Source organism: Macrotis lagotis, chromosome 2, assembly GCF_037893015.1.
Source record: "Macrotis lagotis isolate mMagLag1 chromosome 2, bilby.v1.9.chrom.fasta, whole genome shotgun sequence".
Taxonomy (NCBI): Eukaryota; Metazoa; Chordata; class Mammalia; order Peramelemorphia; family Peramelidae; genus Macrotis; species Macrotis lagotis.
In genome coordinates, this window is record NC_133659.1 from 137,642,132 (window position 1) to 137,666,684 (window position 24,553).

General features: G+C 33.5%; 1 protein-coding gene across 7 annotated transcripts in view; it reads left to right on the top strand.

Annotated features, from left to right (window-relative positions):
* Nucleotides 1-24,553, top strand: part of CEP170 (centrosomal protein 170) — a 181,978-nt gene that overhangs the window by 39,749 nt on the left and 117,676 nt on the right. For all 7 annotated transcript variants that reach the window (XM_074222880.1, XM_074222884.1, XM_074222885.1 and 4 more), the window contains exon 2: nt 9,150-9,295. In XM_074222880.1, the coding sequence (XP_074078981.1) occupies nt 9,191-9,295 (105 nt within the window). In that variant the 5' untranslated portion in view covers nt 9,150-9,190. The remainder of the gene's footprint in view (nt 1-9,149; nt 9,296-24,553) is intronic.

Below are 24,553 nucleotides of genomic sequence, written 5' to 3' on the forward strand. Positions count from 1 at the left end.
GCACCCTGCCTGGCACACAGTAGTGCTTTATAAATGTTTATTTATTGACTCTTTACATCTCTTCTATTTATTCTGATTTTAAAAATATTATTTCCTTAAGTATTTTTCGATCACATTTTTAAAAATTATAACATTTGGTTTAAAATTTTTTTTCCATATTCTCTCCCTCCTTCACACCATTCTATTCTTTGAGAAGGTCAAGCAATATAATGTCAGTCATATATGTGAATTCATGCTAAACACATTTTCATATTAGTTTATTGCAAAAGAAAATAGACAAATGCAAAAATAAAGTGAAAAAAATAGGCTTCATTCTATACTCTGATCATCAGTTCTCTCTCTGGAAGGGGATAGCATTTTTCTTTATAGATCCTTTGGATATTTCTTGATTACAGGAATTAAGTCTTTCATAGTTGATCATTATTACCGCATTGCTTTTATTGTGTATAATGTTCTCCTGGTTCTGCTCATATACTTTGCTTTTCTTCTTAAAGATTGTCGACTTCTGTCTATTTGTACTGCTATTCCCTTGTCCTTCACCCCCCCCCCCCCCCCTTTGGAGAGACTGACTCCCTTTGATTCCTATTTCTATTCAGTTGATTATTTCTACTGTGCAGTCCCTAAATTCTGCTTTTACTATTCTTATTTCTCTCTTGAATCGTTTAGACATCCTACTCTGGTTCAGTGGTGTCATGCAGTTGTTATTCAGGTCCTCTACCTCAAGAGGTGTTGCTTTAGTTTCTTTGGTCCTTTAATATTCAGAGATGTTTGATCTCATTTGTATAGCCTCTGAACTTTGTTGAAGTTTCTGCTTATGCTTAAGTTTTTAGACATCTGTGATAATTTCAGATTTTCCTTTTACTCTTTCTTTTGATGGCAGATTCCTGGAGGCTTGCACAGGTACTTAGTGTCCTGTTTCCCCATGTATAAGACACAGCTTTAATGAAAAAATATGGGGGTCTAAAAACTGGGAGTGCCTTATACAATGATTGTAGATTTTTTTTACTTGCATTTCCAGCTTTTTTGTGCTTGTTTTTGCACTTGTGGTTGTAGATTTTGTACTCACATTTCCCACTTTTTTGAACTTATTGTCTTTGGTACTCATTGTTTTGCATATGTTGCCAGTATATTAGGTTACATTGTGCCATGTTCTGCTCAGAAACGGCTCAGAAAAGATTTTTGTACAGTGTTCAATTCAAGTTAAAAGAGATCCAGTTTGCAAAAGTAAATGGAAATCTTGCTGCTGAAAGTCTATTTAGTCCTTCTCCAACTGAGAAAACAATCTGAGACTGGCTACAGGAAGAAGAAATTCTGCTGAAAACACCCCTGCAGAAAGCAGCCATGAGAGGCAAGACAGCCAAATGACCTGAGTTAGAGAGGGCCTGGAAGACTTGGATTAAAGAGCAAAGGGCCATTGGAATTCCTGTGTCCACAAAGATGGTTCAGCCAGAGGCAAGAATTGCTGATGAAAAAGTAGTGACTGATTTCAAAGGACACAATTAGTGCTTCTGGTTCATGAAACAGAATGAACCAAGCATGCATCTACCCACAGACTTGCCCAAAAGATGCCTGAAAGCTATGAGCAGAAGGTCCTTGAATTTCATGATGAATAAAATTTGAGTTTTCAATAACTTTATGTAATACATTGTTTTTCAAATTTTGGGCTCCAAAATTAAGGTGCGTCTTATTCAGAGTATTTTATACATGGGGAAATACAGTAATTTTTCACTGGCCTATCTCTGCCCCAGATGATATCTTGGGAAAAGGAATTGGACTCAGTTGGATTCTGTTCCAGATTCTTTCAAATCTTATTATACATATACAAAAAGTATATTTAACTCCTAGCAGTATGATCTTTATCATCAAATAATATTTAATATTTATGAAGAGTTTAACAAATATCATTTGTTATCCTTTTAACTCTGTTAGGTGAGTGTTATTATTCTTATTTTACACAAGAGGAAAATGAGTCTTACATTAAAGCTATTTGTCTAGGGCCATAAGATTAGGTTAAGAGGTTACTGAGGCTGGAATTAAATTTTTCTAACTGCACATTGGGTCAGGGGAGTAAAGAACAGACATCTACTACTTCTTGCAACTGAATTGGGTGGAGTGGGGTAGGAATTGTTCAGGAAGAAATGCAAGTTAGGGGATCCCAAAGCACAAGCCCATTAGGAATATGTGAAGAGAAATTGTGGCTTCTTAGACCCCTCACATCTTTAAGGGTCTTTGAGAAAGGTTAAAAATGATGAAGACCTATAGGTCTCCTTTTTTCCTGGTGTAATGAAAAGACAAAAAATGACTGGCAGAGACTGTGGTGGCCGTGAAAAAAAAGGTATCACTATCACATCATAAAACTAAAACTTATCGTAATAGAGATGCATAAGATAAAAGAAATATAAAATGGAAAAATAGCATCTGGTAAAGCTCACATTTATCTGAACAATATAAAGAAAGATTGAACACAATTACAAGTTTATAGAGTTTCAGTATAAATATAAAAAAATTAAATAATATAAAAAATAAAATAAAACAAGAATTTTAGGAGATGACAAAAGAAAAGGAAGGTACGCTTTGGGGGAATGAGAGATATCTAAGTTAACTGTCAGAATGGAATATAAATTAAGAATAATTAAAAGGAAAGAAAGAAAGTTAAAAATTTGGAATCAGCGACAAATAGCAACAGAAAGAAATTGTTTCATTTATTGTCAGGCAACCTTTCCTCCTTATTATGTCATTTATAAATTAGTAGGGGAGGGGAAGAGAAAAGGAGGAGTACAAGAGCACAGTATGAAAAGTCAGCATGTAATCATAATTGAACATGAATGTGACACATAAGGAGGAGAAAAAGACAGCATAATGGATTAGGAAAGGTAATCTGAAGAAAATGTTTACAAGAAACACTTAAACACAAAAATTCACACTGAGTTATAAGAAAGAATTTAGAGCAAAATTTGTTAAGCTTAAACTGAACTCCACAGAACCAAGGGAACAATCATGATTTCAGAAAAAAACTGAAAAGATAAAATAGGAAAAATAAATTAAACTTGTGGTACTGCAGATAGTAAGCCAGTATCAATATTTAATATAGTACATACACACCGAATAGCATAGCTTTTAAATACTTAAGGGAAAAGTTAAATGAGAGGAACTATAGTAAAAGTAATAATGATGGAGGAACCCAGTGTACAATTTTCAGACCTAGGCATATCTAGCCAAAGACATACAAGAAAGAAATTAAGAATCTTAGTAAGATATTTAATAAAATCAAAAGTGAGCAGTTTCTGACAATGAATGAGAATAGGAAGAAATTTATTTTTGTTTAAGATGTAGCTAAAAAAAAGATGTACCTGGAAATTTTACCAAAACTGTTCATATTTTAAAGCCTAACGAGCTCCCCCAAATTTAGAAAAACACAAATGCCATCATTAATGATCAAAAATATCATCATTAATAAATAAAAAAGCTCAGCTTGGTGTCTCAGAGGATAGAGTACCACTGACCCTGGAGCCATGTGACTCTTGGCAAGTAAGTCACTTCTATAAAAGAGAAAAAGAGAAAGAAAGAGTGAAAGAAAAAAAATGGGCATACAAATAAAAAAAATTTGAACAAAAAGAAAAAATCCTCAAGCAACAAAATACAAAATATTGACAGATGTTAATAGGACTTTTTTTTTTAAAAAACTGATACCTAGTTTAAAGAATAAGGAGAAAAACAAACTTCCTATCAAGAATAATAAAGGACAATTCAAGTTAGTTCAAGAGAAAACAAAGGAAATTATCAAAAACCTTTATCCAATTATGTGCTAGTAAAATTAATAATTTTTAAAAATTGGTAAACTCAGTAGGAGAGTTGTAGTTTTTATAAAACAAAGTACTCATCCACCCCCACCCCCATTTTTTATAAACAAGCCATAAATGAACTCCCAAAGGAAAATCTCTAGGCCCCGGTGGATTTACAAGTGAATTCTATCAAACTTTCTAAGAACAATTAACAGTATACATAAATTCCTTGCAATAAGACAGTCTTATAATCTTTTTTTGATAACTAATGCCCCCAAAGTCTTAGTATGATTTTAAGGTTTAAAGGCTCTGATAGCTATATGTCTTGATTTAGGGTTTAGATGTCACACAAAGAAGAGGAATCAGGCAGAAGGGAAAAAATTTTTATATACCAGAATTTCAATACCAATAAACATTGATGAAAAAAATTAAATAGAATATTATATCTTAGGAATTCAGTAAGTTCAACATAAAGATAACTATAGACATGATAAATTATAAATAATAAATACCATATCTCAATAGAAGTTTAAGTAGATTATCTCAACAGATGTTTAAAAGACTTGTGACAAAATACAGCATACATTTCTATTAAAATTATGGAAATTATAGAAAACTGAACTTTTTCTTAATATTTTAAACAATATCTAAATTCCTGAGCTATCATTATTATGTAATAGGAAAGTATTACCTTTCCAGCAAATTTTGTTGTAAAACAAGGATGCCCAGTATCTTCATGAGTGATAGTACCAGAAACAACAATAAGACAAGAAAGAGAAATTAAGGAAATAAATATAGACATAGAGGAAACAAATTTATCATTTTTTGCAAATGATAATATGACTTACCCTAAAGAGTGCTAATTGGACCAACTAAAATCTGATTTAAAGAGAAACTTTAGCAAAGTTGAAGTATATCATATAAATCCTCAATATCATCAAAATTCCTATATCTAGTCAACAAAATGCATCAGGAAAAGCTAGAAAGAGAAATCCATTGAAAATAATGGTGGAAGCTTTAAAATATATGGGAATATATCTTCCATGATGAATTAGGCACCTTAATGAATCCAGTTATAAAATACTTCAGAAATAAATACATCCCAGAATAATTGGAGAAGCATTAATTTTCCATGGGTATGATGAACCAATATAATAAAAATAACATTACCTAAAATACTTAATCAGTGCTATGCCAGTCAGTACAAATGGAATATTTTATATAGGTAAAATAGAATTACAAAAGTTCATATATCTGGGGAAAAATTTCCAAGAATTATGAGAGAAGGAAAGGAGGCTTGACAGTACTAAATCTCAAACTATTTAAAAAATTGTAATCATTAAAACAATTTGGAATTACTTTTTAAAAATTGGGCAGCTAATTAGTATAACAGGTTAGTAGTATTAGTAATATACAGCATTCAGAAGCAAAGAAACATAGAAGCAAAAATAAACCCAAAGACCTCAGTTACTGATTACTGATGTAGGACTCATTATTTCACAAAATCTTCTGGGGAAAAATGATAAAAATTATTTTTGATTTGGCATATTTCATATTTCTATATGCCATTATGGAATTCTAAATATTCTAAATAAACATGATCTAGAATTAAAAGATATCATCATAAGCATATTAAAGGAAGAAGGAAGAAATTAGCTTTAAGATTTTTGGGTAAGAGAAACATTCAAGCCATTTATATCCATAAGAAAAGATCCTCTAAGTTAATAATTTTTGCTAATTGAATTCAGCTTAGTGATTCTACCTTACACCCATCAGACTTGCTGAAATGGTAATAAAAAGGATAGATATTATAGAAGCTACAAAAAAGCATCAGTGACAATGCCATTGTTATTGTGTGAATTGGCTGGCACTGCCATTCTGCAGAGCAGTTTGCAGTTGTGCCTCAAAAGTTACTAAAGTATACCTAGCCTTTGACCTGATATGATTGTAATGAAATATTATTATGCTATAAGAAATGAAAAAATGGACAGTTTTAGAGAAAACTGAGAGGACTTCTATGTATTGTTGTAGAGTTAAATGAGAATTAGTTGAATAATTTACATAGAAAAATTATGTATAGACAAAAAACAATTTCGAATGACTTTAGAATTCTGAGCAATGCAATGTTGATAGAAATGCTAGGCAGAGAAAAATGTTATATAAGTTAGCAAATAGTTAAACTTGAACCTTTCTGTGCTGACCTTGTGCTAAGAGAAAAGACTATCTTGCACCATCCCTGGGAAAGTTCTCAGCCCTGTGCTTTCCTATACCCATCTTGGAATGATAAAGATTGTTTTGAGTACCCTGTATCTTGCCAGCTAGATAGGCCACCTAGCCCTCGTACCAGGAGCATTTTACAAAGACAGGGAGGTAGAGGCCCATAAAAAATGTTGAGATAACAGACCTTTAGTCAAATTGAGCCAATTACCTATGAGCATCCTGGCAATATCCATTAAACTACACTTGTGCAGAACCCTATCCATCTCAGCATATACTCCATGTCCTATTTCCCTATAGAAACCATAGCATATCCCTCTATTTCTTGTCCCTTAAGCATCAGCCTGCTTGCAATAACCTTACAACAGCACGGTAAAACTTATATGTCCCTCATCTCTGAGTCTGAGTCTCTTGTTGAATTCATTCATCCCTGCAATTAAATTTTCAAAAGTGATCTTTGTGAGAGTTTCTTTTGTTGAACTGTGGATATTTATAATATTAGATGGGGTTTTTTTCTGTGAGGAGAGGGCAAGATTTTAGTGCATATATGTGTGCATTTAAAAATGTGTTTATTTCAAAAAATAGTAATTGTATTTAAAACTTGTCTTCCTTTATTAGCTTACAACTGAAAAATCTATAATTCTGATTTGGATCCCTGTTACTTAAAGTTTTTATTGCTATTTGTAGTATTTTCAGATAAGCTGCAAAATTTGAATTTTGGATTGTGATGTTCCTTTGTATTTGAGCAATTGAGCTTTTTTAATTGGAAGTGCATATGACTATATACAGAGTACTATATATTAATAAATATTTAATAATATATAAATATAAAATAAATATATATTATATATAAATAAATGCAATTTGAAGTTTTACTTTGCAATTTGCAAATTGGCAGTGATGACTCAAAACTGGAAACAGTGTTTGGAAGAGGTTATGTATTGATATGTACACTGATACATTATTGGAGGAGCTATGAGTTAATCCAACTGTTATAGAGGACAGTTTGGAATTATGCAAGAAAAGTGACTAAAAGGTCATATAGTTTGACCCAAAGTTCTCACCTGTGACAATATACTATCCTAAGGTGGTCAGGAAACAGAAATAATAGTCCAGTTTATGAAGTGTCATAACTATCATAGCTTTAGAGTTACTGGAACTTTTAGTTTTAAATTAAAATTTAAAAGTTTTTTTTAGGTTGTTTTTTTTTGCAAGGCAAACAGGGTTAAGTGGCTTGCTCAAGGCCACACAGTTAGGTAATTATTAAGTATCTGAGACTGGATTTGAACCCAGGTACTCCTGACTCCAAGGCTGGTGCTTTATCCACTATACCACCTAGCTGCCCCTAAAATTTAAAAGTTTTAATAGCTTAAATCTGAATTAAGACTTTTGGGAATGTTCTGTATAACAAGATATTCTGAGTAGCATTCTTTGAAGTAATCAAGATCTAGAAACAAACTATTTTGGCAACTATGGATTAAGGGTTGTCTGAAAAAGTTAAGGTATGCGAATGTAACATTATTTTACAGTAAATGTAGAGTGAGGTATTTTCAAAAGTCTGGCAATAGTCGTATTGGACAATGAAGAGTGAAATACACAGAAATAAATAAACAATACAATGTATTGACTACAACAACATAAATGAAAAAACTCTCTAAAAATAACTTAATTTTTTTGTAACTGAAAAACCAGTGATGATCGCAGTGTTCAAATAATGAGTTTTGTCTCCTTATGGTAGATTAATGAGGTACTATCAAGACAATATTTTCTACCCTGTCAGATGCAGTCACTGCTTGCATTTAGCTAAGAATAATGAATTAACTTCTTCTTATTATTTTGGTTGATTCAGGACCTGTGATTTCATTGCTTTGTATAGTGAGTTCATAGTGAAGAAATTCATTCTCCCTACACATAGTAAGGCTTTCTAGTTTACAATGCTGGAGGATTGCTCATTATAATCAAAGCATTTTGTTCTTTGGAACACAATATGGGTCAGAAAAGGTACTTGAAACATGACTTTCCTGATTCTGAAACTGCCCTCTATTATCTTCTTTCTGTTTCTGCTATTCTTATGTTTTAGTTAAGTTGAAAATTTTCATTTTTATCTTCTTGATATAAGTTTTCCCTTATAAATGTCAATGTAGTTCTTCTTTACCTAAATCCTAATTACCTGTATTCACTGGTTTTTTAAAATTACATTCTGCTATAAATATTATAAACTATATTTATATTGACTTTTTTTCTTTACTGTTATCCCTGTGTTATGCATATCAAATGGATTGGAAATTTGCTTACAGTCTAACATGATAGAAAAGACAGATGGAAAACTATGGAGCAGCTGTGGTAAGGAGTTTGCTGAATGAAAGACTTAGAATTTCACATAGATTGTAGGTAATAAGTCATATAGTTTGAGAGTTAAGATCATAGATTAGCTTATTTGTTCTTTTCTTAAATTTAGTAACCTATTGTTCCGGTCATATACAAGTAATACTTAATATTCATTTTTTGCTTTACTCTATAGATTATTTTATTATATTTTGCCATTTCACAATATTTTACTATTTTGCACATTCAAATAGAATCTTATATTTTCATGGAAAATGTACTGAGTATCTTAGGGTTTTATCTCTTATCTTTTATCTTTTTTTATCTTAGGGTTTTATCTTTTATCTTTTATCTTTAAGAAGACTAGGTACCATTGTTCCAACACCACTAAGCAAATAGAATTTCATTTTAAACTGTTTGAAATGTCTTTTTTTCTTGTTTGCTCTGTATCCAGTTATGAATAAAATGATTGCATTCCATTTATCTAATAATTTTTCTTGATATCCACACTGGTATTGCTTTGGCATTAAGGCACATGATAAAGTATCAAAGCTTTTCCTCGTGTCAAATATATATATTAGTTGAATGGCTACCTGTTTGTTTTTAATGTTTTTGCATTCAGGTTCTCATAAAATCTTTTGATTTATTTGATTAATCTAGTAGTTTATTTCATTTTCACTGGAGACAATCCATTTAAAGAGGAATCCATGCATACTACTGAGCACTACTTATTTGAATTCAATTATATGTCTACTCACATTGTTTTTTCAGTAGGGACTACAACTAAAAATAACTGAATGCATTTTTCTTTGCCTCTCTCTACAGGATGACGTAGACTTGCCAGAGTCATAGAAGCTGAGCAGAAAATGAGCTTAACATCCTGGTTTTTGGTGAGCAGTGGAGGCACCCGCCACAGGCTGCCACGAGAAATGATTTTTGTTGGAAGAGATGACTGTGAGCTTATGTTGCAGGTAATTGCATCAGCCTTCTTTCCATATGGGTCTACTTAAAGTTTGAAATTTTTACAGAAGGTTGTTCTCTATTCCTTTTGAGAGTTAAGAGTTCTTTGAAGTAATTTAAGTTTCTGTGTGTGTGTGTGTGTGTGTGTGTGTGTACGTGTACACACAACACACATTTCTTAACTCTAGCTATTCAGTTTTTAGGTGAATTCCTTTTCATTCTCATCATCAAACTTAAAAGAAACATTTGATTCTAGTGCTGCTGAGGAAAGTGAGTATTGAATAAGAAAGAATAGTTTTGGGGTTTTTTTTAAGTAAAATAAGCTAAATTAGATTTTTTATTTTATTCATTTTGAAATAAGGTGACAGTTCAAAGGAACATTTTGAATTAAGAGATCACTAAGTAAAAAAAAAAATCCTGAGATCTAATTTTTTTTCTTTGCTAATTCATTTTGTTCCTAGGGACTCAAATAAAAGAGCATTTTTAAAAGCTATATATGGTAGTTTAACTGCTTCATTTAGTGTTTTTCAATCTTGGACTTCTCAACAGCTTGAAAAGCAAAATTTTGACTGAAGTGGTATGAGTATATTTATAGATTAAAATTCTCTATGTTAAGTTCTTTTACATATGGATGAGTAATCTAATGTATCTTGGAGCATTACTGTGGATAAAGAAGTGGAAATGAAATGTAAATCCACATTTTTCAGTTGGTTCTCAATTTTACTGTATGTTAAATTATAAATGATTCATAGAATATAAGAGCTAAAATTGATCTCAGAGCTTAATTAGTCAGTCTTAAGGCATGAAAAGTAATCCCCACTGAAACATTCCTAAGAAATCATAATCAAGCCTTCCTTAAAGACCTGGGAATAGGGAATCTACTAATTCCCAGGAGAGCCATTTTCTGCTTTTAGATAATTCAACTGTTAGGGATTTTTTGGTGTAGTTGAAGAATCACTGACTTTTTAATCAGGATTCAGCTTCAGAATCTAGCTCTGTTTCTTACTGTGTGACTTTGGATAGGCGTGAGTTTCATAAGGGGTTCAGATGAAATGATCTTGAGGGCAGCATAGAAAAGGGAAAAAAAAAGAGTATTGGATTTAGAGTAAGATGACCTGGGTTCAGATTCTGCTTTTGTTCTTTGGACACATCATTTAATCCTCTGGGCCTTAATTTTTTTCATCTGAAAAATGAGATGGGGGCAACTAGATGGTGCAGTGGGGAAAGTACCAGCCCTGGAGTAAGGAGGACTTGTGTTCAAATCTGGCCTTAGCCACTTAATAATTACCTAGTTGTGTGACCTTGGGCAAGTCACTTAACTGCAATGTCCTACAAAAACAAAATGAAAAAGGAAGGGGCTGCATTGGGGTTTGCACTTGAATTATATTATTCTGTAACATTTTAATTCAGGGTTTTTTAAAAACCCGAAGAGTGAATTTTTTTTGCTTAATATTTTGATAATTATAATTCACAGTAATTGGTTTAATAATAATATGTATTTTATGCATTTAAAAATATTATTCTGAAAAAGGCATCCCATGTTTCACCAGACCAAAGAGAGTGATATGAAAATTGTTAACCCCAATTCAGATACTATCCAGCTGTAGTTTGTAAAATACTGTATTCAGAAGCAGACATCACACTCCAGTTTTGGAGGGAAGAGAACAGTAGAACTAACACCTCTCAAGGCCTGGCCTCTATTCCATTCTTAATGTGACCTCAGATCACATTGGTTCTTCTTCCATATCTTACTCTTAATCCATATTGAGTTTGGAACTCCCTCAAAACCTCCAGATTCTTTTCAGATCAAGTACTTCCTTTTCTTACTTTCATCACATGAAGTTGAATTTTTTTTTATATCAGATGTTAGCTTAGATTTTTCTCACTGTTGTTGCCTGTCAAGGGTTTTTTCTGTTGTTGTTTTGTTTTTGGGGTTTTTTTTTTGCATTCTGACCTTAAAATCTGCTGTGTTAGCTATCCTTTTCATTTTTTGGTTATCTGCAAATTTATTAAGGTCTCCCATCCATTTTTTTGTCCATGTCATTAATAAAATATTTAAACGGAGTAGACATCATCAATCCTGAAAGCATTTATTTGGAGAATCCTCTTAAGCTGACACATTGAACCATTATTAATTCTCCTTTAGTACTCTTCATAGTTGAAAAGGACCTCAGAAGTGGTTATCCTTTTCAGTCTATGCTCAATTTAGAGGACTAACGTATTAGAAAGATGGAATTAGGGGACTTGATTTTGAATCTTGAATCTGCTATTACTTTGTAACTTTAGGCAACTCATTTAACTCTTTAGACCTCACCTTCATTAATTGTAAAATGGTAAACTTGGGTTAGATTATTACTGAGGTTTCTTCCTGCTCCATATCTGGTAGAGAAAGCACTAGGCCTGGAGTCAGGAAGATCTCAGTTCAGATATGACCTCAGATACTTAGCCTAGGCAAGTCATTTAACTTCTATCTGCCTCATTTCCCTCAATTGTAAAATGTAATCACATCCATCTCCCAGGGTTGTTATGAAGACAAAATGAGATAATACTTATAAAGAACTAGCGGACTTTAAAGCATTACATAAATATTATTTTTGTTGTTGTGTTCATTATTATGTAGAAGAAGAATCCCTTCTAGGATAAGTTTGATGAATTGCCATCTAGTCCACTGATAGAAAATTCACTGTGTACCTAAATCCAAGTTTTGGGCAGCTGTAATTGGGAGGTTTTATTTTACTTCAAATTCATATTTACCTTTCTTGAATTTTTTTTCTTCTTCTACACTTGGATCCAAAGAGATTAAGTAATCTCATGAAGTATTTAAACACAGCTATCACTTCTTCCTGACCCCTCCAAGTATTTTCTTTAATTGGTTAAGCATTCTGGCTTTCATCAGTTGATCCTTGTATGGCATGATCTTTAGTTTTCCCTTAATTTTTTTTTCATAAATATATTGTAATTTTTTAATTTCCTTCCTAAAATAAAGCATGCAGAACACAGTACTTAAGATATGCTCTAAACAAGATCGAGAACATTACCTTATATGTCACAGTCCATCTTAATGAACCTTAAGATTATATTACAAAGGGAGAGTTTGAAGGTATAGTAGATTCACATTTATTTCAACATTTTCTCAGTAGAATAATTTCAAATGGTGGTGAAATTTAACTTATAACTACAGTGATCAGTTGATAAAATATAGATATAAAAACTTTGCCATGTGCATGAGGCTAGTAGGATCTGGAAATTTTTCAAGGAGAAAGCTTTGTGCCATGGGGAAGGCACCTAATTTGGAGGCAGAGGAAATACATTTGGATTCCAGCTAAGTTACATATTATTTGTGTTACTTTGGACAAATCACTTGACCTTTATCAAAAGTTTTTAGAAATTTTTTTGTGTCATGTACCTTTTGGTAGTGTGAGAAAGCCCATGGGACCTGTCTTAGAACACTTTAAAAATATTCATAATTAAAGAAAATATTCAATTTCAGTTAGAAATTAGTGAAAATAAAGGTGTGATTTTTCTTTCCATCATATTCACACCTCTGCTTTAGATTATCCTTTAACATATCCTCTTTCCTTTGTATCAATGATCCTAAATAGCTTAAATTCTTCTGAGGAATGCAACTGATTGTTATATAAAGAGGTAAGAGAAAAAAAAAAACTTGAAGATAATTCCTAAGTAATGAATCTGTGGATTGATGGGAAGTTAATATATGGTATGAACTCATAACTTTTGATTTCAGGGGAATCTGAAATTTTAAAAAAAATTTTAATAGCTGTGTTTTTTTTTAAAGTAGCTGTATTTCTGTAAAATTGGGTTTCCTTTTTAATCTTTAATTTAATTCAATTGTTCTGAGAAGTGGTCAATAAGCTTCTCTAAACTACCAAAGGGATTCATGACAAAAAATAAAGTTCAGGAAAACGCTTTTTAAAGGTAATCACTGTGAGTCCTATTTTAGATATATTGATTTTGAAATGTCTCAGAAAGAAAGCTGGAAATGTCCAGCACGGATTTGGAGATGGGACTGGAGATAAGACCTAGATTAAATATATGAATCAACACTCACATACACACAAACACACTTCTCTCTCTCTCTCTCTCTCTCTCTCTCTCTCTCTCTCTCTCTCTCTCTCTCTCTCTCTCTCTCTCATCTATGAGAATTGATGAGGTTTCCAAAAGAGAAACTTGGAAAAGAACCCTCCTCTATAGCTGTTCAGAGTAGGTAAAACATAAATAATAATTCAGCAAAAGAGATTAAGAAGAATTGGTCAGACACATAGGAGAAGAAACATGATTTGAGTTAGTGTCATAAATACTAAAGGAAAGGGCAAAAAGCATAGGGGAAAATGAGATGGAGGAACAGAGTCAAATGCTTCACAGATGTCAAGAAGAAGGATGACTAAGCAAAAATCATTGGATTGAACAATCAAGATCATTTGGGAATTTAGAGAGAACAGTTTCAGTCAAATAGGAGGGATTAGAAACCAACTTTTATAATTTGCTGAAGATTAAAAGATGAGAAAGTGAAAGCATGAATATTTGAATATTTTTCTAGAATTTGACTTTGACTAGGAGAGATAAAGGATAATTATTCAAAGAAAGAGCAGGATCAAATTGATGCAATTTTTCCCATCCTTTAAAAAAAATTTACAAATTTTATTTTTATATCATTTTTACTATCTAAATATCTCTTCTTCCCTACCTCTCCCATTCACCTTTTATAACAAAGAGTAAAAACCTGAAAAAAGTCATTACATAAAACTATCACATGAACTGAATCTAACACAGGTGAAATGTTTCACATCCATAGTACCTCATATCTTTCGATGAAGGTATGGAGGTATGTTTTCTTATGTCTTTTTTCTGAGGCTATCTATAAAGGTTGTGACTGCATAAGTTCTCATGTTTGTGTCTCTTCATTTCTAACAGGAAAATAATATTTTATGGTATCCATGTTCCATGTTTGATTGTTCGCTAATCAATAGGCATCTACTTTTCAGTTCTTTGTTGCTATCAGATAATGATGTTTTCCTTCATTCTCAAAGTGCTCCTATGAATATCTTGTTGTATTGTGTATATGTTACCTTTCTTTTTGTCATTGACCTCCCTGGGGTATATGCCTAGCAGAGAAATCTCTTCATCAGAGTATGTGAATAGTATAGTCCTTTTCATTGCATAATTCTATAAATTTCTTTCCAGGAGGATGAGTCAATGAATTATTAAACTAATTTACAGCTCTACCTGCATTGCTTGCCTATCCATCTTTTTACCAGCACTTGAACTTTATTCACATTTTTTTATCTTTGTCAATTTTGCTGGCTGAGGTAAAACCTCAAAGCTGGTTTTTTTTTTGTATTACTGATTTTTTTTCTGTCTATTCTTAGTGTCATCTCTACCATTTCTTACCAAATCTATTGCCAGATTGCTGTTTTTAACTTACTACTTCTCTATTCACCTCCTTCTCTCTACCTACACAACTACCATTCTAGTTCAGACTCTCATAACCTCTTAAACTGTTGCAATAGCTTTTTTAAAAATGGCATTGATGATTTTTTTTTAGGTTTTTGCAAGGCAAACGGGGTTAAGTGGTTTGCCCAAGGCCACACAGCTAGGTGTCTGAGACCAAATTTGAACCCAGGTACTCCTGACTCCAGGGCTGGTGCTTTATCCACTACCCCACCTAGCCACCCCTATTGATGATTTTTGAAAAACTGGAATTATACCTACTACCCCCTCACACTCAAGTATTAATAATATTAGCAAGTATTAATTTTTTTTAAGGTTTTTGCAAGGCAAGGCAAATGGGGTTAAGTGGCTTGCCCAAGGCCACACAGCTAGTTAATTATTGAGTACCTGAGACCGGATTTGAACCTAGGTACTCCTGACTCCAGGGCCGGTGCTTTATCCACTGAGCCACCTAGCCGCCCCTAGCAAGTATTATTTTTGAAAGTAGAGGATAATTTTTTTTATATCTTCAAAACCAATCAGTGCTTCAAAAATTCTGAAAAAAATATACGTACGTGTAAGACTTCTCATCTCTGTAAGAGGGCAGAATGTCTTATCTCTTTTATGAGAGCCATGTCTCTTTTATGAAAGCCATGCTTATTCTTGGTAGTTTTGCAACATTCATTCTTGATTGTTATGTGTTAGTCCTTTCCATTTATATTATTTTAGTCATGTATAAATTGTTTCTTGACTGCTTACTACATTCTGCTTCTGATCATGTGAGTCTTTCCATGTTTCTTTTTAGTCATCATATTTGTCATTTACTAAAGCATAGTAATAATATACTTTACATTCAGGTACTACAGTTTAGTTATTTCTGGATTAATGGGAATCTTTGTACTACTATTTCCTATTATTTTCTATGTTTACAGTTCTAGTTTCCTCATAAAGTGCTGCTGTAAATGAGAATTTTCTTCTTCTCAATGACCTCTTGGAATTATATTATGCCTAGTAGTAGAATCTCTTGGTCAGAGGGTATGGATATCACTTTATTTGCATAATTCCAAATTGCTTTCTGCAAGTTCTCATTCATTGCTTTGCCAAAAAATGTAATTTTTCTCTTTTCCTACAATCCTTACAATAAAGGTTTTTTTTTTTTCCATTTGACTAGTTCCTCTTAATGCATTAAATTTTATTTGGACAGAAGCTTTTCAGTTTCATATAATTATCCTTCATCTTTTGTAATTATCTCTGTTTTTTGTTTGGTTATGAATACATTTCCTACTCATTGATAAAAAAGGTACATATATGATTCTTTTCTAAATTTTTTATTGTATGATATTTAATATTGATATCACATACATTTTGAATTTATATCAGGTATAATATTAGAGGTTGGTCTAAGTCTAATTTCTGCCAGAGTACTTTTCAATTTTTCTAGCAGTTTTTAGCAAAAAGGGGTTCTCCCCTAAGTAATTTGTCTTTTGGTTTATGGAACCTTGAGTAAGTTTAATTCTTTCTGATTCTTTTGATTAGTCTGATCCATTGTTGTACTTTTTTTTAAACCAATATTAAATAATTTTGATTACTGCTGCTTTATACTGTAGTCTCAGATCTGCAAGTACACAACAGCCTTTAAATTGATGTCCCTGCCTCAAGTCTCTCTCTATTGCATCAAGCACACAATTACCTACATGATTTTCCCAAAATGTAAGTTTGCTCATGTCATTCCCTATTCAATCAGTGGCTCCAGTGGATCCAGTTTCATTCATATAAACTTATTCCTTCCTACCTTTCCTTACTCTTCTTAGACTTCATTTACTTCCTTGAAATCTATGATCCAGCTACAGAGACCTATTTTTCTCTTTCTTGATCGAGACACTTGTATTCCCCTTCTCCATGCCTTTGCACTGACTGTTTCCCATGCCTGGAATGTCTTCCCTTTCTAAATCTGCCTTTTAGTTTCCCTGATTTCCTTTAAGACTCAGCTCATATACCACCATTTTTCCTTCCTAACTGAAATTATTCTTTTATCTACTTTACATATGTGGTTATTTCCATGTTGTTCTCATTACATGGTGAGTTCCTTGAGGTTAAGGTCTGGTTTCTCAGATCTACTTATCCAGTCCTAATTTCTCTCCTAATCTCTATATTTATATCTTGTAACTATAACAACTAAAATTGGATGTCTAATAGATGTTTTAAACTCAACACATCCAAAATTGGACTTAATATCTTCCTCTTCCCCCTCTTGCTCTCTCCCTTCTTTAAGTATCATCTTCTGTTTAATTTTTGTGTCCCCAAACTGCCAGTATTCTTTCCCCAAAACTATCTTACATTTATATATTTTGTATTAAAACTCCCTCATCTCACAGAGAAGTTCCCCATGTCATTCTTTCTGTTGCACTTTGGATACAGGTTTTTCAAATTCATTTGTATGCTGTATTTAACTCTTTAGGAACACTAATTAGTTATTCCTTAAAAATGAGGTATATAATAGGGAATGTGCCATTGTTACTTATTTTCCCAGCTCTTAGATTTGAGGATCAGATATTTTTTCTTTCATAGTAAATTACTAAAGTCACTTAATCTCTCTGAACCTCAGATATAAAATAAAGGTTTCAGAATAGCAAAATTCAATTTTACCCCCCCCCAGGTATCTCTCTAAATAATTGAAGTTTTTTAGGAGAAATAAAATAAAGCATCTATACCTGTGCATTGTGACTCATCTGAATTAATCCTTTCTCTACCCCCCCACCCCCATTTTGGAAATCTGATCTTAGAACTACTCCTCTTCAACTGAGCAAAGCTAAGAGTCTGTGTAGTGACCTTGATGGTCACTTCTACCCAGTTATTGTTCTTCACCCCTTCTTAAGGAATTGCTACTACCATATTTCCAAACTCCTGTTTTCTTGGCTCCTTCCAAAGTACATTAAGGGTGATCTAGTTTAGATATTTACTATTCTACATTTCACTGTGATTAGTTCTATATATTAGATTCGTTTAAATCTGCCTTCATTTAATTTCTATCCTTTTATCCTCATTCTGTTTTTGAAAAGAGTGTCTTTCAAAAACTTACTAGAAATTTGAAGCTAATAATCAAACCTTGGAATTCTTCTATTTCTGCCTTCAACTGTAGTGTACAAATTCCTAACTATTCTCTTCACTCTGTGCTGGACACACTACCCATTTGTTAGCAATCCTGTTCTATTGTGCTTCAAATTAAACAGGATCCTCCACTGATAGGCTTAGTCCAGTTTTTCAGCCTTGGGGCTGGTCTTATATTAGTCCCCATTACATTTCATCTTATTTTCACTTCCCTTTCTTTTGTCATCCTCTTTTCTTGGTTTACAACCAAGGAATATTTTAACCTCACAGAATGAAAGTCTCAGTGTTCTCAGAACTTGTTAGTGAATTTTCAGTATTAGGGTTATTTTAAGTCATTTTTTTCTTCCTTTCCTCTGTATGTAGGTTAAGAACCTCACCTTGATACAAGTGAATCCAAACAGACATACTGAATATTCTTCTTTCATGATATTCTTGTGGTGATGTTTAGTAACTTTTTTGAAATTATTGCTATATAAAATACATTGATTCTTTCAGGTAGTGATGATCCTATGTACAGCTCTGGAGATATTAAGTGAAATCTTTTTTTTTAGATTAAAGATTTTATTTATTTTGAGTTTTACGATTTTCCCTCAATCTTACTCCCCTCCCCTCCCCCACCCCCACAGAAGGCAATTTGTCAGTTTTTACATTGTTGCCATGGTATACACTGATCCAATTGAGTGTGATGAGAGAGAAATCATAACCTTGAGGAAGAAACATAAAGTATAAGAGATAGCAAAATCAGACAATAAGATATCAGGGGTTTTCCCCCTAAATTTAAGGTAATAGTCCTTGGTCTTTGTTCAAACTCCACAGTTCTTTCTCTGGATACAGATGGTGTTCTCCATTGCAGAGAGCCACAGATTGTCCCTGATTGTTGCACTGATGGAATGAGTAAATCCATCAAGGTTGATCATTGCCCCCATGTTACTGTACAGTGTTTTTCTGATTCTGCTCATCTCACTCAGCATCAGTTCATGCAAATCCCTCCAGGCTTCCCTGAATTCCCATCCCTCCTGGTTTATAATAGAACAGTAGTGTTCCATGACGTACATATACCACAGTTTGCTAAGCCATTCCCCAGTTGAAGGACATTTACTTGATTTCCAATTCTTTGCTACCACAAACAGGGCTGCTATGAATATATTTTTGTACAAGTGATGTTTTACCCTTTTTCTTCATCTCTACAGGGTATAGACCCAGTAGTGGTATTGCTGGCTCAAAGGGTATGCACGTTTTTGTTGCCCTTTGGATGTAGTTCCAAATTTCTCTCCAGAAAGGCAGGTTGAGTTCACAGCTCCACCAACAATGTAATAGTGTCCCAGATTTCCCATAACTCTTCCAACAATGATCATTATCTTTTCTGGTCATATTGGCCAGGCTGAGAGGTGTGAGACAGTACCTCATAGAAGCTTTAATTTGCATTTCTCTAATAAGTAATGATTTAGAGCAATTTTTCATATTACTATAGATTGCTTTGATCTCATCTGTAAATTTCCTTTGTATATCCTTTGACCATTTGTCAATTGGGGAATGGATTAAGTGAAATCTTAATGGTAGTTCTCCAACCTATATTGGTTGAGTCCAACATAATTGGTAAACATGATTTTATATTTGTCCTACTTTGCCCTGGCTGTCTAAACCCAATGCCTTTAATAATTATTAAGTGTCTGAGGTGATTAGGTGGCATAGTGGATAAAGCACTGGCCTTGGAATCAGGAGCACCTGGGTTCAAATCCTTTCTCAGACACTTAATAATTACCTAGCTGTGTGGCCTTGGGCAAGCCACTTAACCCCATGGCCTTGCAAAATCTAATAAAAAAAAAGTACCTACTCTCAAGGAGTTTAAAGTATGATACACACAGAAGGAAGCTTGGAGTGAGGAGAAACACCAAAAAATAAAAGGGAGAAGCTTCTTGTTTCTTAGAGTTGACATAAGGAAGAGCAGCAGACAGAGTGGGGTGGGACAAAAAGTTAAAAGTCCAGAATTTTTGTTCTATAAATGAAGGCTTTGTGAAGTGTTTGGTGCTCCACCCTTCAGACCTACAGTTAGTGGGAGAGAGGAGTCAAAAGGCAGAGAGGTGGTGTCATTCAAAGCTGGGGTTCCCAGTATGGTTTTGAGCTTAACCTGGCAGGGGCATTTATTTTATTTCCTGAGTTGAAACCAGACAGTGCAGTATAGACAGAGTGTGACTAGATCTCAATATGGAAAGGAATTGAAAGTATGGAGAATCAAATTGATGCTGTCCAAGAAGCATAGAACATTCTCTGTTCTGTGTACTTAATAAATTTTTTTTGAAATAATGAATTAATGGGGCAGCTAGGTGGCACAGTGCTTAGAGCACCAGCCCTGGAGTTATGAGTACCTGAGTTCAAATCCAGCCTCAGACACTTAGTAATTACCTAGCTGTGTGGTCTTGGGCAAGCCACTTAACCCCATTGCCTTGCAAAAGCTTAAAAAAAAAAGAAAGAGTGAATTAATGTTGCTTGTGTTTTCAGAATAATTCGAAGTTTAGTACTTCACATTATTTCCTGTCACTTATGGTCTGCACATAAACCATTGACTGCCATTATCGATCCATTTGGCACCATAGAGTCTGCAGTAATACTGTGAAAGTGCCATTGCCACTCTATTTAGAGAAATTTATAAAGTCTCTTAAGATAAAATTTGCTTTCAGCTTTAGCTCAGTAACTATTAAAAATTGTTAAATACAGGTTTCAAAGCAAAATGCTTTATTTCTGGGTGAGTAATTCACTGAATCAAAAATTATTTCAAGCTGGTAAGGACTTTAGAGGCCACATAAAACAAATTCCTCAATAGAAATTAGAAAACTGCGACCCAGGAAAGTTTAATTGACATTTTTACTCAATGGCAGAGTTGAAACTATGATCCAACTTTCCTGACATAGCTGTCTAGTGCTGTGTTCATTGAAATATTGTTCAATTTGTTTTAATCATTATCTTGAAATATTTTTTGTATCTTAAGATCATAAAAATTCACAATACCAGGTTCTGAAATTAATTATAAAAGAAATGAATTTTAAAAAAAATTTATTAGGGTTTGGTTGGTTGGTTGATGTCCTTTGTTATTGAAGAAGACCAAATGATATCACTAGGTTGGAGACAAGTTACAATGTGTCTGACCATCACTGATCATACCAGTGTGAACTTGTAATGCTCTACCACAGTTCAGGTACAAATAGTCCATGTAAAACACTTGTGTTGGTTAGGGTTTGCTGTTTATCAAATAATGTGCTACACTCTAGTGATCAAATACAAAAGTTAAGATAATCACTGCCATCAAAGAACTCACATTTTATTGTGGTAGACAATATATATATATAGGTAGTCAAGAACAGGTATTTCACTTTGGAAAATTAGAGGTTAATGAATGGAACCATAAGGAGAGTTAGGCTGCATTACCCTTTATGGTGGTAATGGTTAAATTTGATTTGATTATTGTTGTGCAGTTGTTTTGGTCATAACTGACTCTTCATGATCCCATTTGGAGTTTTCTTATCAAAGATACTGGAATAATTTACCATTTCTTTCTGCAGCTCATTTTACAAATGAGGAAATAGAGGTAAATAGGGATTAAGTGACTTGTTCAGTCATACTGCTAGTGTCTGAGATTAAATTTGAACTCGGTTCTTCTTGACTCCAGGCCTAATGCTCTATACACTGTGTCACTTAACTGGCTGATTTGATAATGGTTCAAGAATTGGAAGGGATAGTATGTGAGAAGGATGGCAGCAGGGTATATGACCATTAGATTCTTGAAGAATAAAGTGGAAGAACAGCAAGAGTCAGCTGAAATATGATGGGCCAGGAAAATAGTCCTTGGGCCAATCAGAGTTGACTGGTAAACCTGAAAGTACTTAAATTTTGGGTGGGTAGAATAAAAAGTATAAATGGAAGTTCAAGTGTTTTCTTGAGTAATTTTATTTGCTTCTCATACTCTTTGGATAGATCTGTGAGCTTCATGATATAGGCATTATCTGATACTGCCCATTCATTCATTCCATTATCTGATAATGCCCATTCATTCGTTCATGCCCTTTCTTTGCAATTCCCAGAAATTTCCCAATAGAGGGTATCCTTAAGTTCTATGCAGCGTCAGAATGCCAGTGAAATATGTGTGGTCTGGACAAATGTTATGCCTTGTTCTCATTGCCTTCCTAGCTCATCTCCTTTTTTTTTGTTCATATGTGTCTTAGATGGTATCCTTTATAATGCCTTTTCTTTCTAATTCCTTCTTTGTATTACTGCCTTCTCATACCTGCCTTATGGCTCTCCATTGCCCCTTGAATGATATTCATATTCATTCAGAAAATATAGTTTTTTTGATTCAGAATTGCATGATATGTAATGAATATTGATGTTAAAAAAGGTAAATTTTCATTTCACTGGGAAATTGGAAATCCATTAAAGAACTTTTAATAACCCAAATAAAATTCTGCCCCTTCTCTCTTTAGGTAAAGATTCTAAAAAATTATATTTCATGTTGCCTTTGGATACTCAACAAAATTAATTTTTTAATTTGTTTATACTGCTTCTTCAAAGAGAAACTATGATCTATCCATTTAGTTGTAGTTTCTTTTTTGTCTTTTTTGTTTTTTTATAGTAAGAATGTATCAATTTGATTCATTTCTTTCACTTTTGTGCCAGTTCTTTAGTCTTTTCATTAGGACCTGACCTTTAGATTGCCAGTGGTATTAATGTTCATGCTATTTTTAAAGTTATTTTTTGCTGTAAATTAAAATGAGCAAACGTTTATTTTTGTCTCTCCTCCTAACCCTGGTGGAAAAAGGAAAAAAGAAAAAAACCTTTGTACAATCAAGCAAAATAAATTCTCAATTTTCCACATGCAGAAATATGTATCACATTTTGCTTCTTGAATTTATCATTGATCCTATTATGAGATGTATAATAAGCTTCATCATCAGTCCCCTGGAATAATGATTGAATGTTGCATTATCAGAATTCTTTAAGTCTTCATGTTTCTTGCTTTTGCAGTGTTGTTGTTATTGTATAGATTGTTTTCCTGCTTCTTTCTACTTCGTTCTCCCTAAATTCATTCTTCTCATGTTTCTGTAGAATCTTCCTTTTTTTTGGTCTTATGGGGAAAGAGTAGAAAGACCCAAGCATTTCTTTTTTAATTTCTTTTTTAATTTTTTGCAAGGCAATGGGGTTAAGTGGCTTGCCCAAGGCCACACAGCTAGGTAATTATTAAGTGTCTGAGGCTGGATTTGAACTCAAGTACTCCTGACACCAGGGCCAGTGCTCTATCCACTGCGCCACCTAGCTGCCCCGACCCAAGCATTTCTTAAATAACCTAATGTATTTCAGGCTCTGTGCAAACTGCTTTAACAGATATCCTACTACACAAGATTATTCCATTACTTTCATTATTTGTTTAGCCATTCATTCCCCAAGTTCTGAGTCACCTCCTTAGTTTCTTGTTCTTTACTACAACAAAAAGAAGTGCTATTAGTATTTTTCTAGGGTAGAGGTTCTTTTCCTCTTTCTTAGATCTCTTTGGGATATAGACCTAGTAACAACTGCATAGTATAGTAACTTTGGAGGTAATTAATAGTCTATTTAAAACCTTCACTAGTCTTAATATTCTTTTGCTGCTACTCTACCACTGTTACTATAGAAGCAAAAGGAGTTTTTGGGAGAGTGGCGAGTCTTTGTATTTTTTTTCTTTCATCTTTTACCATGACCAAAAGAATTCGTCATCAAATGTCCATTCAACTAGTAATATGCTATTTTTTGCACACTTAGCTAAACTGGTCTACAAAAAGTGGAACGAGTCCATTATCAACATTATTTGAAGCTTCTCCAGAATGATAGAATCTGTCAGAGATTCTATCTTGTCATTGCCTTCAAGAATCCCATTGTGATTTCAAATTAACTTAACCTTTTTAAGGATTATTGTGGAATAAATATAACCTTTAAGCCCCACAGTCCAACTACGAACTCTTTATGTACAAGATAAGAGGTTTCTCTTTGGATAGTAAGCTGTAACTGCACCGTTAGAAAGGCTGTCTTGTACCACTAGGTAATAAGACACTTCTCTGAGAAACCCACTCAGCAGAGCAGTGTGTTGGTACAGTGGATAGAGCACTGACCCTGGAGTCAGGAGGACTTGAGTTCAAATCTTGTCTCAGACACTTATAATTACCTAACTGTGTGACCTATTTCTCTTTCTCTCTCTCTCTCTCTCTCTCTCTCTCTCTCTCTCTCTCTCTCTCTCTCTCTCTCTCTAGGTTTTTGCAAGGCAAATGGGGTTAAGTGGCTTGCCCAAGGCCACACAGCTAGGTAATTATTAAGTGTCTGAGGCCATATTTGAACTCAGATACTCCTGACTCCAGGGCCGCTGCCCTATCCACTGTACCAACTAGCCACCCCCTTATTACACTCTTAAGATAGCAAAACAGTTACCATTCTGAAATGATAGAAATTCTTCAGCAAGAGTTCCCTATATCAATGAAATTACAGCTCTAGATAAATAAATCCAAAAGATAAATATCCCAAAAGAAGGATGCCTTCCCTCAAGGACTAACTTTTAACCTTGGGGTAGGGGAAGATACTTTAAAAATATATATCTTATTTGTTTTCCAACTGTATACAATAGTTTCTACCTATCATTTTTTTGTAAGGTTTTGAATTTTACAATTTTTCCCCCACAGAAGGCAATCTGATAATTT